General features: G+C 41.0%; 1 protein-coding gene across 2 annotated transcripts in view; it reads right to left on the reverse strand.

Annotated features, from left to right (window-relative positions):
• Positions 1-1,164: 1,164 nt before the first annotated feature.
• The window catches only part of DOCK4 (dedicator of cytokinesis 4), a gene marked incomplete at both ends in the record, with an annotated part of 250,335 nt that continues 236,276 nt past the window's right edge, over positions 1,165-15,223 (reverse strand). For both annotated transcript variants that reach the window (XM_084262501.1, XM_084262500.1), the window contains 9 exons: positions 1,165-1,590; positions 4,802-4,863; positions 5,806-5,919; positions 8,305-8,377; positions 11,825-11,934; positions 12,148-12,229; positions 12,721-12,841; positions 13,096-13,217; positions 13,583-13,702. In XM_084262501.1, coding sequence (XP_084118627.1) covers positions 1,165-1,590; positions 4,802-4,863; positions 5,806-5,919; positions 8,305-8,377; positions 11,825-11,934; positions 12,148-12,229; positions 12,721-12,841; positions 13,096-13,217; positions 13,583-13,702 — 1,230 coding nt within the window. The remainder of the gene's footprint in view (positions 1,591-4,801; positions 4,864-5,805; positions 5,920-8,304; positions 8,378-11,824; positions 11,935-12,147; positions 12,230-12,720; positions 12,842-13,095; positions 13,218-13,582; positions 13,703-15,223) is intronic.

The raw sequence follows: 15,223 nt of genomic DNA on the forward strand, positions 1-15,223 counted from the left end.
GAAATACAACCTGAGGCCAAACACCATTCTCCTTCAATAAAGACGATGGTGATGAACTCAAGCTAAAAAATGCAAATCCAAAACCTGACTCCACCGGTACGCGCCTACCCAAAGAGCTGATCTGAATTTTTGCTAGGTTTTTACAGAATTATTAGTGACCTTTGCAATTAGCGTTTGAAATTTAGTAATTGACTGCCAGTAATTTGTATTTCAAAAAATTTGTTCATTTAGTGTATTGCCTTGGTACAAGTCAGTACTGATTCTTGTACACAAGTTAAAAGAACAATGCATCTGTACGCACCTCATACACAGACTGTATTTTAGGGTGAACTTCAAAAACAGCAGAGCGCCTCTGCTAGCAAGCTGCTAGCTTTAAGAAGAAAACCCCACAAAAAAAGATGAAAGAGAAAACCCAACAACAAAACATTAACTGGAAGAATAAAAGTAAACTGCACCTCAAACAAGAAAAGGACGCGCGTCAGGTACAGTGAAACACTAATGGCACACAACCTTGTCAGGATTCACCAGAGCGGTGCTGTATGCTGGAATGAAATGCAGGTATTTTTCCATTTCTAAAAATAACATCAACCAAATGTGTGTTTCAAGAATTCCAAACCACATTCTTACAACAGTTCTCTGCAGTATAACTTGTATAATGTCTCTGGTTTTCCGGACATTTGAAATGACTAACCTGTTCATCAGATAAGAGAAGCAACTTTCAGCCTACTAGCAGAAACATCCTAGTCTACAGACTACTTTGTTAGAAAGCGTGCATTTATCTCTAGTAGTAAAGATCCAGTCAGTATATTCTGCATTTTTGTAAGAAGCATTCGGCTAACTCAGATGAGAGTTGTAGGATTTTTAGATTTAGTCTTTGAAATAGAAATAAGGTACAAATAAAAGCATTTATCAGTATTCACCACCGTGAAATTAAAAAAGAAAAAAAAATCCTCTCATTCATGCTCCCTATAGTATCTGGCAACCTAACTTAGTAATTTCATTTCAAATGTGCAACATAATATTAATAAGCATTTCAAATTTACTCAAAAGAAAAGGTGGGCAAAATATTAAAGTGCCTAACTAAACACGTTTTTTACCATTTTTAAAAAATATTATTTCTTAAACGGTAAAGAACTGGTTGCAATTAAATATAAAAGTGACTTCTCATAGCTGGGAGACTTTGCGGGGCAGAGGCCTGGGCCGGGGAACCTGCTCAGTCCTCCTGCTGCTGTTTTCCAGATTGTTTGGCCGGACGAGCTGTGGCTTGGGTGGCAGCGCCGGCGGGTCCGCGGCGGGCGGGATGGAGAGGCTGTGAGGTAGAGGAACGGGGCGTTTCAAAGTCCGCTCGTACACGCTGTAAGGCGGCGGGGTTTTACTTTCTTTTCTCACAGGCTCCTCGGAAACGCTGTAGCTTGGGACAGTCACTGTTGGTTCGCTGCCTTGGCTTTCGAAGCCCGACGTCTCCGATGTGCTACATCGGCTGAGCGAAGAGATGCCGCTGCTGTAGCTCCCCGACAGCACCGGGGAGTTGGATATGAGCCCCGAGGAATGATACTCCACTGGAGACGGTGTGAACGACTGCACTGACCCCTGCTTGAAAGGAAGGGCAGAAGAAGAGTTTACCTGGAGTAAATGAAGGAGGGAGAACGTTTCTGTACTCAGACTGAAAACGTACGGAGATACAATGCACAGGTTCTGAGGCCCTGTAAACTTAAGTGCTTGTGTCCCTGTTTAATTAAGATCCAGTAAGAAACCATTAGAAAGCTTAGCCTAGGTACACCTGAAACCATGCTCATGGGAGTTAACTCGCCTAAGTGGAAGCAAAACTGTATTTAAAATGTTATCTTATTATCACAATACCCTGGAAAAATCTGGAAACCTTTGAAACAAACGCTGAAATTCAGGGCTGGAGGTGGAAGACAGAACGGCGGACAAGGCATCCCTGGGGGTGTCCTGCCCCCTAACGCCAACGCGCCGGACGTGCATCCCGGTCCCTGCGCCTGCTTCAGCCTCTCATCTTCCGCCTTCATTTCCCGAAGCTTCCCCTCACAATTTTAGTGCTTCGTCACGCAATGAAAAGTGCATTTACGTCGTGGCATCGTTTTCAAGCGCGTCATGGCAGCGTCGGAGGTGAAGTGTAGAGCAGGCAGTCAAGCTAAGAGCCACTGCCGGGTGCCAGCCCCGCTCAGCCTCTGCCTCCTGTTGCTGTTCAGGGGCAGCAGCAGCAAGGCAGGAGGTGAGGCGCTGCTGTTGCTGATGGCATTTTGAGTCAGAGTCGCTCTACCTTTCCCCTCGCCCACCTCCCAGGCATTCCTCGGACACACCGTGCCGCCTGGATGAAAACCAAACGACCACTGCCGGCCCCAAGGACAGGGCTCCAGTGGCGGGCAGAGGTTGCAAACAGCTGCAGCAGCAGCCTCATGGGTCTGTGAGAGAAACGTGAGGGATGAGGAGCTGAGAGCCCAACAGTGCTGATGAAGAATACAAGTCAGGGGCACTAAAGCCCTACCTAAAAACATTGAGCCTTCCTGTTTTAGTGAAGCAACTTCGACTGAAAACTGTAAGAGGTTAGACCATACTGTACATATTGAAAAGTTTTTGCAGCATGTCTAATTTTGACTGGAGCCATCTGAGGCAATCTACACTTAATGATCTCAAACACAGGCTAAAGAAGGGATGGAATAACCACATCAGTGACAAATTTCTCACCCCAATTTTTGTTAAGACTGGTTTGCACTCAGCTCAGCTTGAGGTGAGTCCGTGAGCCATGCAAGTAAGGGTGGGGAAAGGAGGAAAAGGAGAGGGGTAGGGGTGTATCGAGTAAGCTGCACTGACTTTATGCTGTTTAGATAATTTTAGTTATCCATCTAGGACTAGATCCACAGTGCACTGAAAGCAATGGAAAAAGTATCTTCATTTACATCGGAGGGTTTTGTACTAAGATGGTCTTTTCTCTGGCAGCTCGTAACAGTTGGAACAAGTAAAAACTAAACCCTGTATATGGCTAGGGAAAAGCAGAGTAATTTTTATTTAAAGCTCAGTCTGTCCACTGCATGTTGAAGACATTCCAGGCACTGTGAGGAGCCTGTTTAACTGCTTGTTTCAGGTTCCATTCCCCTGCATGTGAGGAGGCTGCAGCCACACTCCTACCCCCACAAACACCCAGGGTCAAGGTTTTCAAATAAATGGTGTAATTGGTCTGAGTTCCAGTAAGGCTTGACGCTTGGATTAGGTGACCATAGATTACATTTCAGACCTTTGTCTTGTCATTCAGAACAAGAGCAACTATGTGTAAACCCTGCCTGCTTCAATTTAGGAGGCAAGCACTTGGTTCCTGGCAGCAGTGCAGACTGCTTCTACCAGGAGTGAGCAACAGTCTAGACAGCAAAAGAGTCTGGAAATTCATGGATGCTCAAAGTGAGATCCAGCAACTCCCCAAAGTATTCTGGGCCAGCATTCCTCTCCCAAGTGGCAATCCAGGTTTTGGCTGTAAAATGCTTAAATTCTGTCCAGGCCTTTAGAAGAAAATACTAGGACAAGCTTCAAACGTCCATAAGAATCATCAGTACTGATTCCATTTGGGAAGAAAAAGAAAGAGCAGTTGCTCACCTTTAGTAATTCCAGTAAAAACCTGGGAACGGTGCTCACTTCAGCAGAAGGCATACTATGGTAACAGGACCACAGGGCAGCCTTGCTCCGCACAGTGCTCTGTGCTGAACCTGAACCACTGTGCACCTCCAAGCAGAAATGTCCCAGGCTCATTGGATAAGAAATGAGAAAACGACTGTGTTCTTGTGATTAGGGACCTCAAAGGCAAAGGATGCATTTTGGCATGCCACATTCCTCCTCCTCAGGAGATGTGTACCTCTGCAGCATTAGTTAGGCACTGGGTAGCTGAGGGACAGCTTTAGGAGGGCTGCCTCCATCTGCCCTCGCAATTGAGTGGCTGAAGCACCAGTCACACTCCGTTGTATTTGGTCTCCTTCCAGGTTGTTGACCCTCATATTTCTAATTGCAGAATTACCTCTGCTTTAATGGGGTGGTAGAGGCTATCCCTGAGACTGATGTTTTACATTCAGTCAGCAGTGGGCCTTGCCTGGAATACACTGGTTGCGTGTTCACACCCTCCAGTGCTGTGGAAGACAGAGAATTTCTGCTCAAGTTTTCCAAAGAATAAGATTGTTGCACAATAGCAGGTACCAACATAGTCACATATCTTGAAGTAGAAACGAAATCTCTGCCAGTGTAAGAACCAATGCTTATTCACAGCCTATGCTTCATATTTCCTGCTGGAAGACTTCAAGCTACTTCCAGCTCCTAAGACATCTCTGGATCGTTCTGCACAGGAAATGGATATTAAAATGACCGAGGCAGGGATTACTCTCTAACATACCCTCTAATCCTACAGCTCTGAATGCTGGAGGAGTTGCACAACAGGTTTTCCTCAGCTGCCATCTCCTCTTTTGCCACACTTTTCTGGACAAGGCGGACCATCAGGCACCACTTACATTTCTTTCTTACACTCCTGTCTGTCCACTGACTGAGGTGAGCTTGATTATCCACATCGGTGAGAAGCCCAACACTTAGAGGCTAAAGATTGTGAAGGTAAGGTTCCTTGCCTGCAGTTGAAAATCTTCAGAGCTGCCATAACTGTTATGGCTACTTATTCTTCTGAATGGTTTTTGTATAGGCATATGATAATTATAAGAAAGCATAATATAATCCCAAATAAGGTGTATTAAATACATACTGTCTAACCGCACAACTCTCACAAAGGCAATTCACTGCAATAAGACAGTACCTTCATCGGCGATCTGCCAGCAGGTGAAGGGGAAACAGAGGCTATGTGTCTTGCTGGTGATGCTGTAAAGTCAAGAAAGATTTCAGTGCACTCTTGGCATTACAATTTTCACCAAGAAATCTTTTTAAGTGTGTAAGAGATCTTTCTATACACAAGCATTATCTCTGGTTCCCTGTAGGTACAAGGCCGATGGCTGCAAATAGTTCTAGAGATTTTGTTTATTTTACTTTGTGCTCAGGATTACCTTGCAGTATACAACCAAAAAAAATGTAATAACTGCATCCCTCTGACAAATTTATATAACTGTAAATAGGTTTATGTTCTACTAAACAATAATAAAATTTACAAAAGTCAGTAAAATAACTTTTCCCATTCTATCTTAATAAATGCATTATGTGTGTGTACATCAAATAAGAAAAAAGAGAGATGATACATAATGTACTTATATCAAACATTTACCAGTGAAGATACTGTAAACATGTCTGGATGTACTTTGAGGCATAATTCTAAAACACAAAAAGCAATTTCACTCCTTTGTGAACAATTATATTTGCAGTATCACTTAAGCAGCCTTTCCTTTAAATGGAAATTAATTGTTTGAAAGGCAAATTGGTTACAGTACCAGAACTCCTGTACTTCCGTGATTATTGTGCATTTTCTGGTCAGTAAGATTCTTTGTGGTTAACAATAATTTCTGACTGCTAACCTCCAATTATCGTAAGATCAAAAGATTAAATCTGATCATCCTCCGTAGTACTGGCATGATCTGCCTGACACTACTTAGCCATTAAGTGAAGGGGCAGGGTACTGGAAACAGAATGCTACAGAGAAAATTAACAAAATGAAAATACCTGTGGAGGCAGCTCTACAGCCTTCCATGAAAGTAATCAAATAATAGATTAACCTGCCCAAGAAGTTAAACATTAATCAGAGTGGAAAGAATCTAAGCCCTCAAGTAAATCACTTTTCCACTGGAGCTCAGCCTGAAATGTCCATTAACTCACCAGTCTGTGCAGGTCTTGGTGGTACAGGAGGAGATATAAGCTTTCCACTTTCTGACGTGTTTCTGGCTTCTTTCCCACTGTCCAGGCTCCAGCTGCTGGGGGTGGCGTTTACAGCTGGAAGAGAATGAAAATGATGGCATAAGCTCCACACTTCCAGCTCTCCGAGTTGCCTTTATCCATGAGGGTAAAAATGCAGAGAGTGAAAACAAACAACTTAATAACCGTGCCTGAAAAGCTCTCATGATTACATCAGCATTTGAAAAGCTCTAAAATAACGGCTGTCAATCTTCTGTTTGCCTGATGTATACATCTGGCCCTCAGGTCAGTTTGTGATTGTGCAGCAGTCTGGATCATCAGCAACAGCAGCAGCTGAGATACTACCCTGGTGCCCTGCAAATCCAGCCACAAAGGGAGATAAGCTCGAAGCCTGTTAATATAATCAGTTTATCTTTGCACTAGACTCCTGTTTAGAGGTTTCTAGGCAGAGGGGAATGGACTATTCATAAACTGTTTCCATTAACTCGTTTTATATACCGAAGGGACTTGAGAAGGGATATTGCCAAATTCCAATCAGCCTCCCTCAGAAAGTTTTCCCTGCTAACAGTCTTTTGCACAGGCTACAAATTCAGTATGGAAAGAAGGTGGAAAGAAGGGTGCAAAATGAAGGGAGCAGAAATTGGAAGAAATTAAAGTGTCAGGGTGGGAGAGGAAGTCAAATGAAGAAATTCTTGTGGGCTGAGAAAATTTATATACACTGTGTGTATCCATGCTCAAGGATCTCTGCTTGATCATGTTAAACTGACTATCACTTTGACATGCATAAAATTGGCTGTTGTATTTGTCTGTGTTACCTTTACCAAATTCCATTACTTTAATTGAATGATCCCATAAAGCCTCAAACAGCTTCCTTAATAGAGCTGGATTATCTCATGTTATCAAGGAGCCACCAATATTGGAAAGAAGTCAGATAGGATATTTAGCATGTACAGGAAAAAAGCTAACAAACTCCATAATTTTTCTTACCTGTTCTGTAAAAAAGCAGTAAAAAACCTGCTTCAAACCTTCCCCCCCAAAAAAAAAGCATCACCACCCCCACAGACACCTTGAAAGCCTCAAACTTCTTGCCTTGCCATGGCAGTTTCCTTCTGGTGTGTTTGTTTCACAGTTGTGAGTAGAGAACCACATGCAAGGACTCCGTTCATTTCCAAAGATGAAGTGAAAGGCAAAGGATTGTTGCTAACTGATGGTATTTGCTCAATAATTTGTCCGTTACTGCTATTATAGCAACATCAAGGGCTCTCAAAATTACTGCAACCCCATTATACCTTTATATACCATACAAGTACAGTACAAATACTTGTTTCTTTACACTATAACTGCACATTAGCTGGCCCTGAGAATGGTGCACATAATCTATTTTCTAGAGGATCATTTAGCTATTTTTATTGCCAAAATATGCAGTACATTGTTTGTTTTTTATTGTAGCCTGTCACCTAGCAGGGTGCTTTTGCCCTCATCCTAAAAATTATTTGGCACCAGACCTAAGTACTGAAGATGCCTGAACCTTTCAACAAGCTGATTTTTTTTCTTTCAATTCATCCAAGGAGTCAGGTCTTTGGACTGCTAAAATCTCCAGGAGAAAATATTTTAACAGCTCTGTGATGTACTTGGCTGCACAGGCAAGTGGAAAAGTTTTGCCATTGCCATGTTAAATTATTTCATATGTTTTTTTCACACTTGAGCTTTCATAAAAACTTGGGACACAAAAACACTTACAAAAATCATCTCCTATTGATGAAAATACGATTCATGGTACATTCCTGTTACAATAGACTCTCAAAGTATTTATTTTCAATATACCTTTATTCAGGGTGCCATAAAGGGAAGTGCATAATGAAATGATGGAGCATATTGTGGACGTGGAGCACTTAATGAAATCATGGCACAATAACTGTACTAACAATACTGAATTTCTCCGTGTGCAAAGTTATAAAAGGCAATATGTTGCCTATGGAAATTCATAGGTTTCTTACTTGCTCTAATTAAAACCAAAAAACAGCAAACCACAAAGTGATCTTTTCTCTCCCATCAAAGTGTTACCAAAACCACAGTGACTTATATTTGATAAGGAAGATGTACAGGTACCAGACTTCAGGACTTTATCCATCTCTTTAGCTTCTCTCTGCCCTGTCTCCAAAAGTTCATCTCCAGGGTTCATCTCTCTCTCTGGAGAAGCAGAAAGAACAGCTCTCACAGGTAGCCTGCTGCAAACTGGTGGTCCACCACCCCTTCCTACAAAGTTCTGGGCCCTTCTGAGCATGACGCTTAGTTCAAACAAACAGCGTGTTCCCACCTTTTTTGGCAGATTAGGTAGTTAGAATGTTTGAAACTTGGAGATGACAGTATGGGATCAAAAGAATTAGCATTCTACAGGAACATGAGAGATTAATCATATTGTCATTGCTTCCAGGATTGGTATGGTGCAGCATTTCCACTCACCTTTGTCAGGGCCGGGCAGATTGGAATCGCTTCGTGGCAAAGCGCTGTCTCCGATATGGTTAAACAGCATTCTCTGTGAATTGAGAAGAGCAGGGTTTACTCACAGCTGCCACAATATTTCAGCAGCCTTTGAGAAAACAAATTTCTTTTTACTATTATCCCCACCACCCCAGTCTACTTTGGAGGTACAGTGATAAACACCACGTAAGAACATAAACAGTTTAATAAAAACATGCATATGCAAATAGGGAATAGACTTGTTTTCTGAAAACTGTCCATATGAGGATCGGAGGGAGGATTATTATGTACTGAGTTCTGACAGTTTCCAGCTCCCCCCAAAGAAAACAAAATAAGGCTCATTCCTCAAGTGGTATCTTGATAGATTGCTAAACAAGTGCAGCAATAGATTTGCAATAATTTCATTATAAAATCAGGATCTTAACAATGTGTAATGATGAACAATATTCAAGTTAAGGCTTTTATCTTAGAAGAGCACTACATACTGTCTCCAACACAGACTTTTTGGTAGCAGTGTTCTTATTTCTCTTGTGGATAAATACACTTTATGGGTAAGCTCTTATCTTTCCTTTTCAGAATATTCATTAAAAAACATATAAATCAAAGATAAAAATTTAAAATCCCACTAGTTATTTCTTTTGGCAGCATTCAAGTAATCTGTGGGTCACTAGCTTATCTTGATAAGAGGTAAACAGCAGTCAATCCTACAAGTAATTCAGATGTAGTTTCTAAAAGAAACGAGAATAGCCAAACTTCACTTGTTGTTCTTCCCCCCACCCTTTTTTTTTTAAAGCAACAGTTAAATTCAAATCAAATCGAGTCCTATTGTCTCTCATTCCACTGGTCACATAGGACTGTGCACTACGCTGTGGTTCCACAAGATGGCAAACCCAGCTGCAAAGTAACCATCACTGATGTGATGCGTTGCAGCTCCATGTTACCAAGTGAAGAACAAATACTTGGCCAATTCAACCTGATTTAAGACATCTCAGAGAGTGCGCTCTGGTAGACTTTGAGCTACGCTAGGTTTGTCTATGCTGTGCTAGAGACATACTGGATCAGGTAACATCTGTTTTCCTGGAGTTAACGTTAAATCGAGGTGGTGTAACGACGTGAGTAATGTGACAGACAATGTGATCACATGTTCCTGCCCAGTCTGGGTCAAACAGTCACTGCCCAGTGAGTCTGATGTGCACTATGATCTGGTGGGCAAGCATTGAAGTCTGGTTTCTGTTGTGAAGTTAAAGAGCAAAGGCTGTAAAAGCAACTGAAATTGGAGGAGATAGAGACATAAGCTGGATGAAATACAGAAAGACGAGGACATACTAAAATAATGAAATATAAAACTATGTGGAAGAACAAGAGCAATCACAGGATGTTTAATGAGATGCAAAAAACCCTCCAAAAACTATGAAACCCCAAAAGCACTGTTAGGAAGCATAGCGAAAAAACTCAAGAGGCTTGTTGACCAGTCAATGACAGCAGGCATTCCTCTTCAGAGTATGGGTAGAGCTGGAGAGACACTGTACAATCACTCAGCCGAGGATCAGAAAGCAAGCACAAATGGATGTTGACTGAAAACAGCTGTACATAGATAACCTCGAACATCTATTTCAATGAGGGAAGTGGATGCAGTACTGCTGAGGTCTTGTTCTATGAAGTCCATCAAACTTCCTTAAGTGAGGTAGCTATGACCTGAATGAACTCAAAATGCAGGAATGTGCCTCTGCATTACATCCATCCCAGTTGAAAAACTATTGTTACAGCTTAATGAAAGCAAATTTCATAAAGACATTCACAAATGGGTGGTCCTTTCCTCATTAACTTAATGTGAAGCTCCAACCAAGACCACTGAAGTTAACTTGTGTTAGAATAAAACCAGAAAGGACAAGAACCAGTTTGTGCATCTAAATTCTAATGAGAATTGCAGGTGTTTCCAAAATACCTCCTTACAATTGTCATGAGGGCTTCTTTTCTCCTTAATCACAAGGCAAAGAATCAGAGCTTTGTTTCTGATCACAGTTCATTTTTACTGCTCTGGAGCACCAGAGGAAGAAATTGCACCTTTCCCCAGAAAGATATATCTCATTTATGGTTATAAGGGCAGAAAGAAATTGTCAGACCTTCTCACCTTTGAAACATACTTCACTGTACAAGCAAGTTGATTTGCTACTTACCCTCTCTTGGGACACTGAGGGTAGAGACAGGTTGGGAGATTTTCCTGCCAGGCGATTCTCAGAGAGAGTGGAGACTGGGCCTACGAGCTCCTCAGCCTCCCTTATCGAATCTCGGGTAGAGTGGGGGATAGAAGTCACATTCCACTTGGCAAAGCAAGAGTTTGCAGTCTGGGAGCAAAAATGGGATAATTTTTTCTTTGTAGCAAACTGTAAACCCGCTTTATTTCAAGAACATCTCCTGGTCCTTCCTGCGTGCTCTGGTTTGGCTCCACTACCACTGAGAAAGTGTCCAGCAGATGTATCAGCAAGTAGTTTCTGAGAACTGCTCTTAAGTCTGATTAAGGTACAATATTAGTTCTTAAGCCCTCAGGTAATGGTCTGAGGACTTAAACAGAAAAGAGGAAAAAAAATAAATCAGGAGCCAATTCAATAACGGAAGAAGCAAGGGACAAGAATACAGCTAACAAGAAACCCACAAATCATTTCTAAAATAAAGGTTCCTGGACTACCAAGTTGTATTTTATCAGAGTCAAAATTTCTGGTGGAAATGAGAGTGTTGAAGAGAGACCCTTTCACATTGTACTTATGCTTTCATCTTTCACAGCTCCAGCAAGAGATGCATTGTGTGATGGCATGGATTTAAAACAGCAACTGTGTTAAAGGAAAACACTTTGGGAAAGTACATCAATTAGGAAGAAAAGACGAAATAAGGATTCAAAATTGGCCAGCTCACCAAGCTAATTTTACATTTCAGATAAATCAAAAGATACAAATTTTATACAGACCTATGTAACAGTAATTTTAGGGTACGGATGCAACTAATTCTGTTCTCTGGAGTAACAAAATGTCTATCTTTCTTTTCTGAAATTACATTGAAAAAGCAGGAATTGCCACATGGAGTGGGTTGTCTCATCAGTGGCTAGGATGAGCCATTTCAGAAGAAATAAAAGGGAGGTCAACATGGGCAACTGCTGTGCTAACAGTTTTTTCTTCTCTCTCTGGATTGAACAAATGCTGCTGTTTCAGACAAGCAGGCTGTGTCATCTGGTAAGTAAATAAGTGAATAAATACTAAAACCAGATCTAAACCTAGACAGAAAAAGCAGAAATGTGACCAAGCACTACGTATTCTATTCACATCTCTTTCATATTAAACATTTTAGAGTATTTGTTTATAGAACAAAGTGAAAAATAAAATAAAATTAACAAAAGTACCCTTGAAAATTAACAGTAGTGAGTAGACACTGAATCTGCTTGAAGTTCAAGCAGCGCCTTTATCATGTTCTTAGCTATTTGTGTTCAGAGGCCTCCCAACAAGGTTCCTACCTGTGAGGTTTCAGAAGCAGTAGGGTAGATGGCACTGCAGGGCCTCTCTCTGGGGGACAGGCAAGAACTTTCTCGGGAATGCTTATGCTTGTCAGACAACAGAGGAGAAGCTAGAACATAAGCATGCCAAGTGATTAAATTCCTGCAGTGAAACTCAGCACAATTCTATGTCTACGACAAAGAAATTCTGTCACCACTAATTCATATTCCTCAAACAAACAACTCTCTAAATTTGATGTCCAACTAGTGATATCATGCAGAAAGTCAGCTGTAATGTATTGAGAAACATTTAATTTGGCTTACCACAGTAGACAAGCACTGACCTCTGGCACTGGATGGAGCAGAACTGGTCACATTAGGTGAAGCAGAATGAGTAGAACTCAGGCTTGAGGTAGACGGACTAGGCTGTGTATAGAAGAGAAGTTGTTACTTTGCCACACTTCCTGGTTTGGAAACCAGAAATGTATAAAATACCTTTCACTAAAACAAAGAATTTCTAAGTTCTTAGACTGTTTTTTCAGTATTTCAAAGTAACAAACCAGTGTAAAGAACATTAAACAATAATTTAGTAAAAAAAAAAAATCAAGATAATTATCATAATTACATCACAACTGTGAAAAACACAGGTTTCTGTAAGATCAAATGACTGTACCACAGCATGCTGCTTGCTAATACTTGCTGAAAATTCATGCTCTAAGTGTGAAAGAAACAGTTACATCAAAAATTGTTCTTTTTAAGTTAAGGAGGTAAACATTCCACTTAAATATTTGGTTTTGTTAAAAAGAAGTATCAGCGGTAAATTTTAGATTTCTGAAAGAAATAACAGAAGACTTAATTCAGTAAATAACATTGTAAAAAAGATTCTGTTTAGTTTGAAGAATGGCAATAATTTGTACCTGCATGTTAAAAACTTCATCAGAGCTTTCTGATTGCCCAGTGATATTGCTGACTTCAGCAGAAGCTTGAGATGACAGTGATGAGGACGAATACCGATTGACAGCTGGGTAACTCAAGGGACTATTATGAGAATAATGGAATACAAAATTGTTAACTCTAGTTGCCAATCATAATTTTTCATCTGAAAACAGCACATTTGTTAATCTCCACTGTTGAATTTGGATTAGTTGAGGGAGACAGATTCTATATCAGCTGTTTACGTTTGAAGATACTTCACGCTGCCCATACAAGGAAGAATGCACACAATACAAGTAACCTATAGGTCACCTTCTGCAAGTGACAAAAATCTATCAATTTCTAGTAATTTGACTTGCCTGCGTCGTGGTATTACCCTGGCACCATCAGGGCTCATGGAAACAGGCATGGAATTTCGGCATACACGGGGACTTCCATTTGGGAAATGAACGGGGCTGGCTTGTACACAGGCAGAAAATTCCTGGTGAGTTGTTAGAAGATGATTAATTAAAATGGACATAGTATCATTAAGCGTTTTGTAAAACACAGATAGTCATTTGAACAGCAGTATCCGCATTTTAGATCGACTTCATCATGAATAAGTATTTTAACTGCTTGCCGATGATACTTTCCCTTTAGTAAAACACGCCTAATTTTCCTCTGCCCTGCACAGAAAAATTAACAACTTTCTTTCCCCTTGCTCTGTGGCACTGGTAAGAATGCTACGAGATGCAATGTGGACAAACCACCAAAAGATGTCACTGTTTGTTGCTTGGGAAAATTAAACAACCCTTACTGCTGCTAAATGCTCGCTCTCCTGGTTTATCCCCGCACCTGTTCAAGTACCTGTATTCCCAGGCTTGACTTCATCACAAAGAACTGATCCACCAGCTTTTTGTGCAACGGCCTCATGTCCTGCGGTACCACCTTCTCATGAACCGCCAACCCAAATTCTAGAATCTGGGCCTGCAGTAGGAGACAGGAAGAAAGAGGGAGCAAATACAGTTTTAATCAGTTTCCTTTAAGATTTCGTCATTATGATACTAATAAAAAAATCAAGCAAAATACATGTTATACTCAAGTCATCTACCAAGACCCCTGACAGACCTGCAATCAAAGAAAGACCAGGATGAAACTCAAGTAGTACACAAGAGCATTTATGCCCTGTCCCACTTTGTTTTTCAGTGGTGAGGCAGTGGAACTGGTTGCCCAGAGAAGTTGTGGAGCCCCAATTCCTACAAGTAGTGTCCCTTCCAACCTAAACCATTCTATAACTTTCCAAAAGATTTGATCTATGCAAATTCAATTCCAATGTAAAAAACTCTATGGGTAACAGTGAAAAATCTCGCTAAATGGCAACTGTACAAAGGAACATCTCCAAACCCTTAAAAAACCTGCCAAAACCTCCCAGCAGCACTGTTTTCTGCAAGAACAGTTATAAAAAACACCCCAGGAAACCTAATGTCCATATCCACCAGAGATCCTGGAATGCATTTTCAAGGAAGTCCATGGTCCCCCCCTCTTACTGAGGTCTCTGGACAGTTGGAATAAGTGATGCTTTTACATATATTCTTGATATAATGCCCAGCAGGCTGCAGAATAATATTGCTAAAACTCCAATATTGCTCAAATTCAGCCAACAGGCTTTTAAATTACCCAATTGGTTAAACGAGGAGTCACACAAACTCAAATTTGAAAACAAAATAGCTACGCTATGCTGTAATATGTTTGGATGAGAACTACTCGCTGACGTTTTCAGGCAGCCTAAGAGCGGGCATACAGCTGCGCAGCATCCCTGACCCGAGGTCAGGACTGCATCACATCCACACACACACACAGCCACCCCGTCCCTTCTGAATGCTCCATGGTTCCTGTTAAATCATCTGTGGGTGCCAGACAGGCTTTAAACTCTTATCTCTTGGAATTCATGTTTTTTGTCATCGGAATTTTAAATTGTAAGGGTTAGTGAGCCCTTCCAGCTTGAAAAGCTGAAGCTGCAACGTAAATTACTGTATGTTATCTACATGAAATCAAAGTGAGCTCAGTGAACCTATTCTGACTTAGGTCTATGGATCTCTCCCTTTGGCTGATGTGACCAAAAGACACAACAATGCTGATGAAAAATGGGATTTCCATCTTGCCAAATTCCAACGCTCTGACCTCTTCATTCCAAGCTGGCAATAAAGTTTGAAATTTCAGCACGCTGTGCAGAACAAAGATAGGTACATTTCAATCAAACATCTCAAACACTTAGTAGGATTTTTTGATCAAAATAATTTATTTCAGCATTTCCAAGTGGAGACACTTCATAATTGAGGCTGGTAGGTTGTTGTCTGATAAATAAATGAAGAAATAATTAAAAAGTAATATAATGCACAGGATACTTACCTGTTTGATCACTTGGATGTTTATTTTATTGCCTACCTGCTTTTGCTATTATCACTATTAGGCTTCTTCCACCATAAGATTTTTGAGGGGCTTTTGCTC

The sequence above is a fragment of the Gallinula chloropus genome (genome assembly GCF_964237585.1).
Source record: "Gallinula chloropus genome assembly, chromosome: 1".
Taxonomy (NCBI): Eukaryota; Metazoa; Chordata; class Aves; order Gruiformes; family Rallidae; genus Gallinula; species Gallinula chloropus.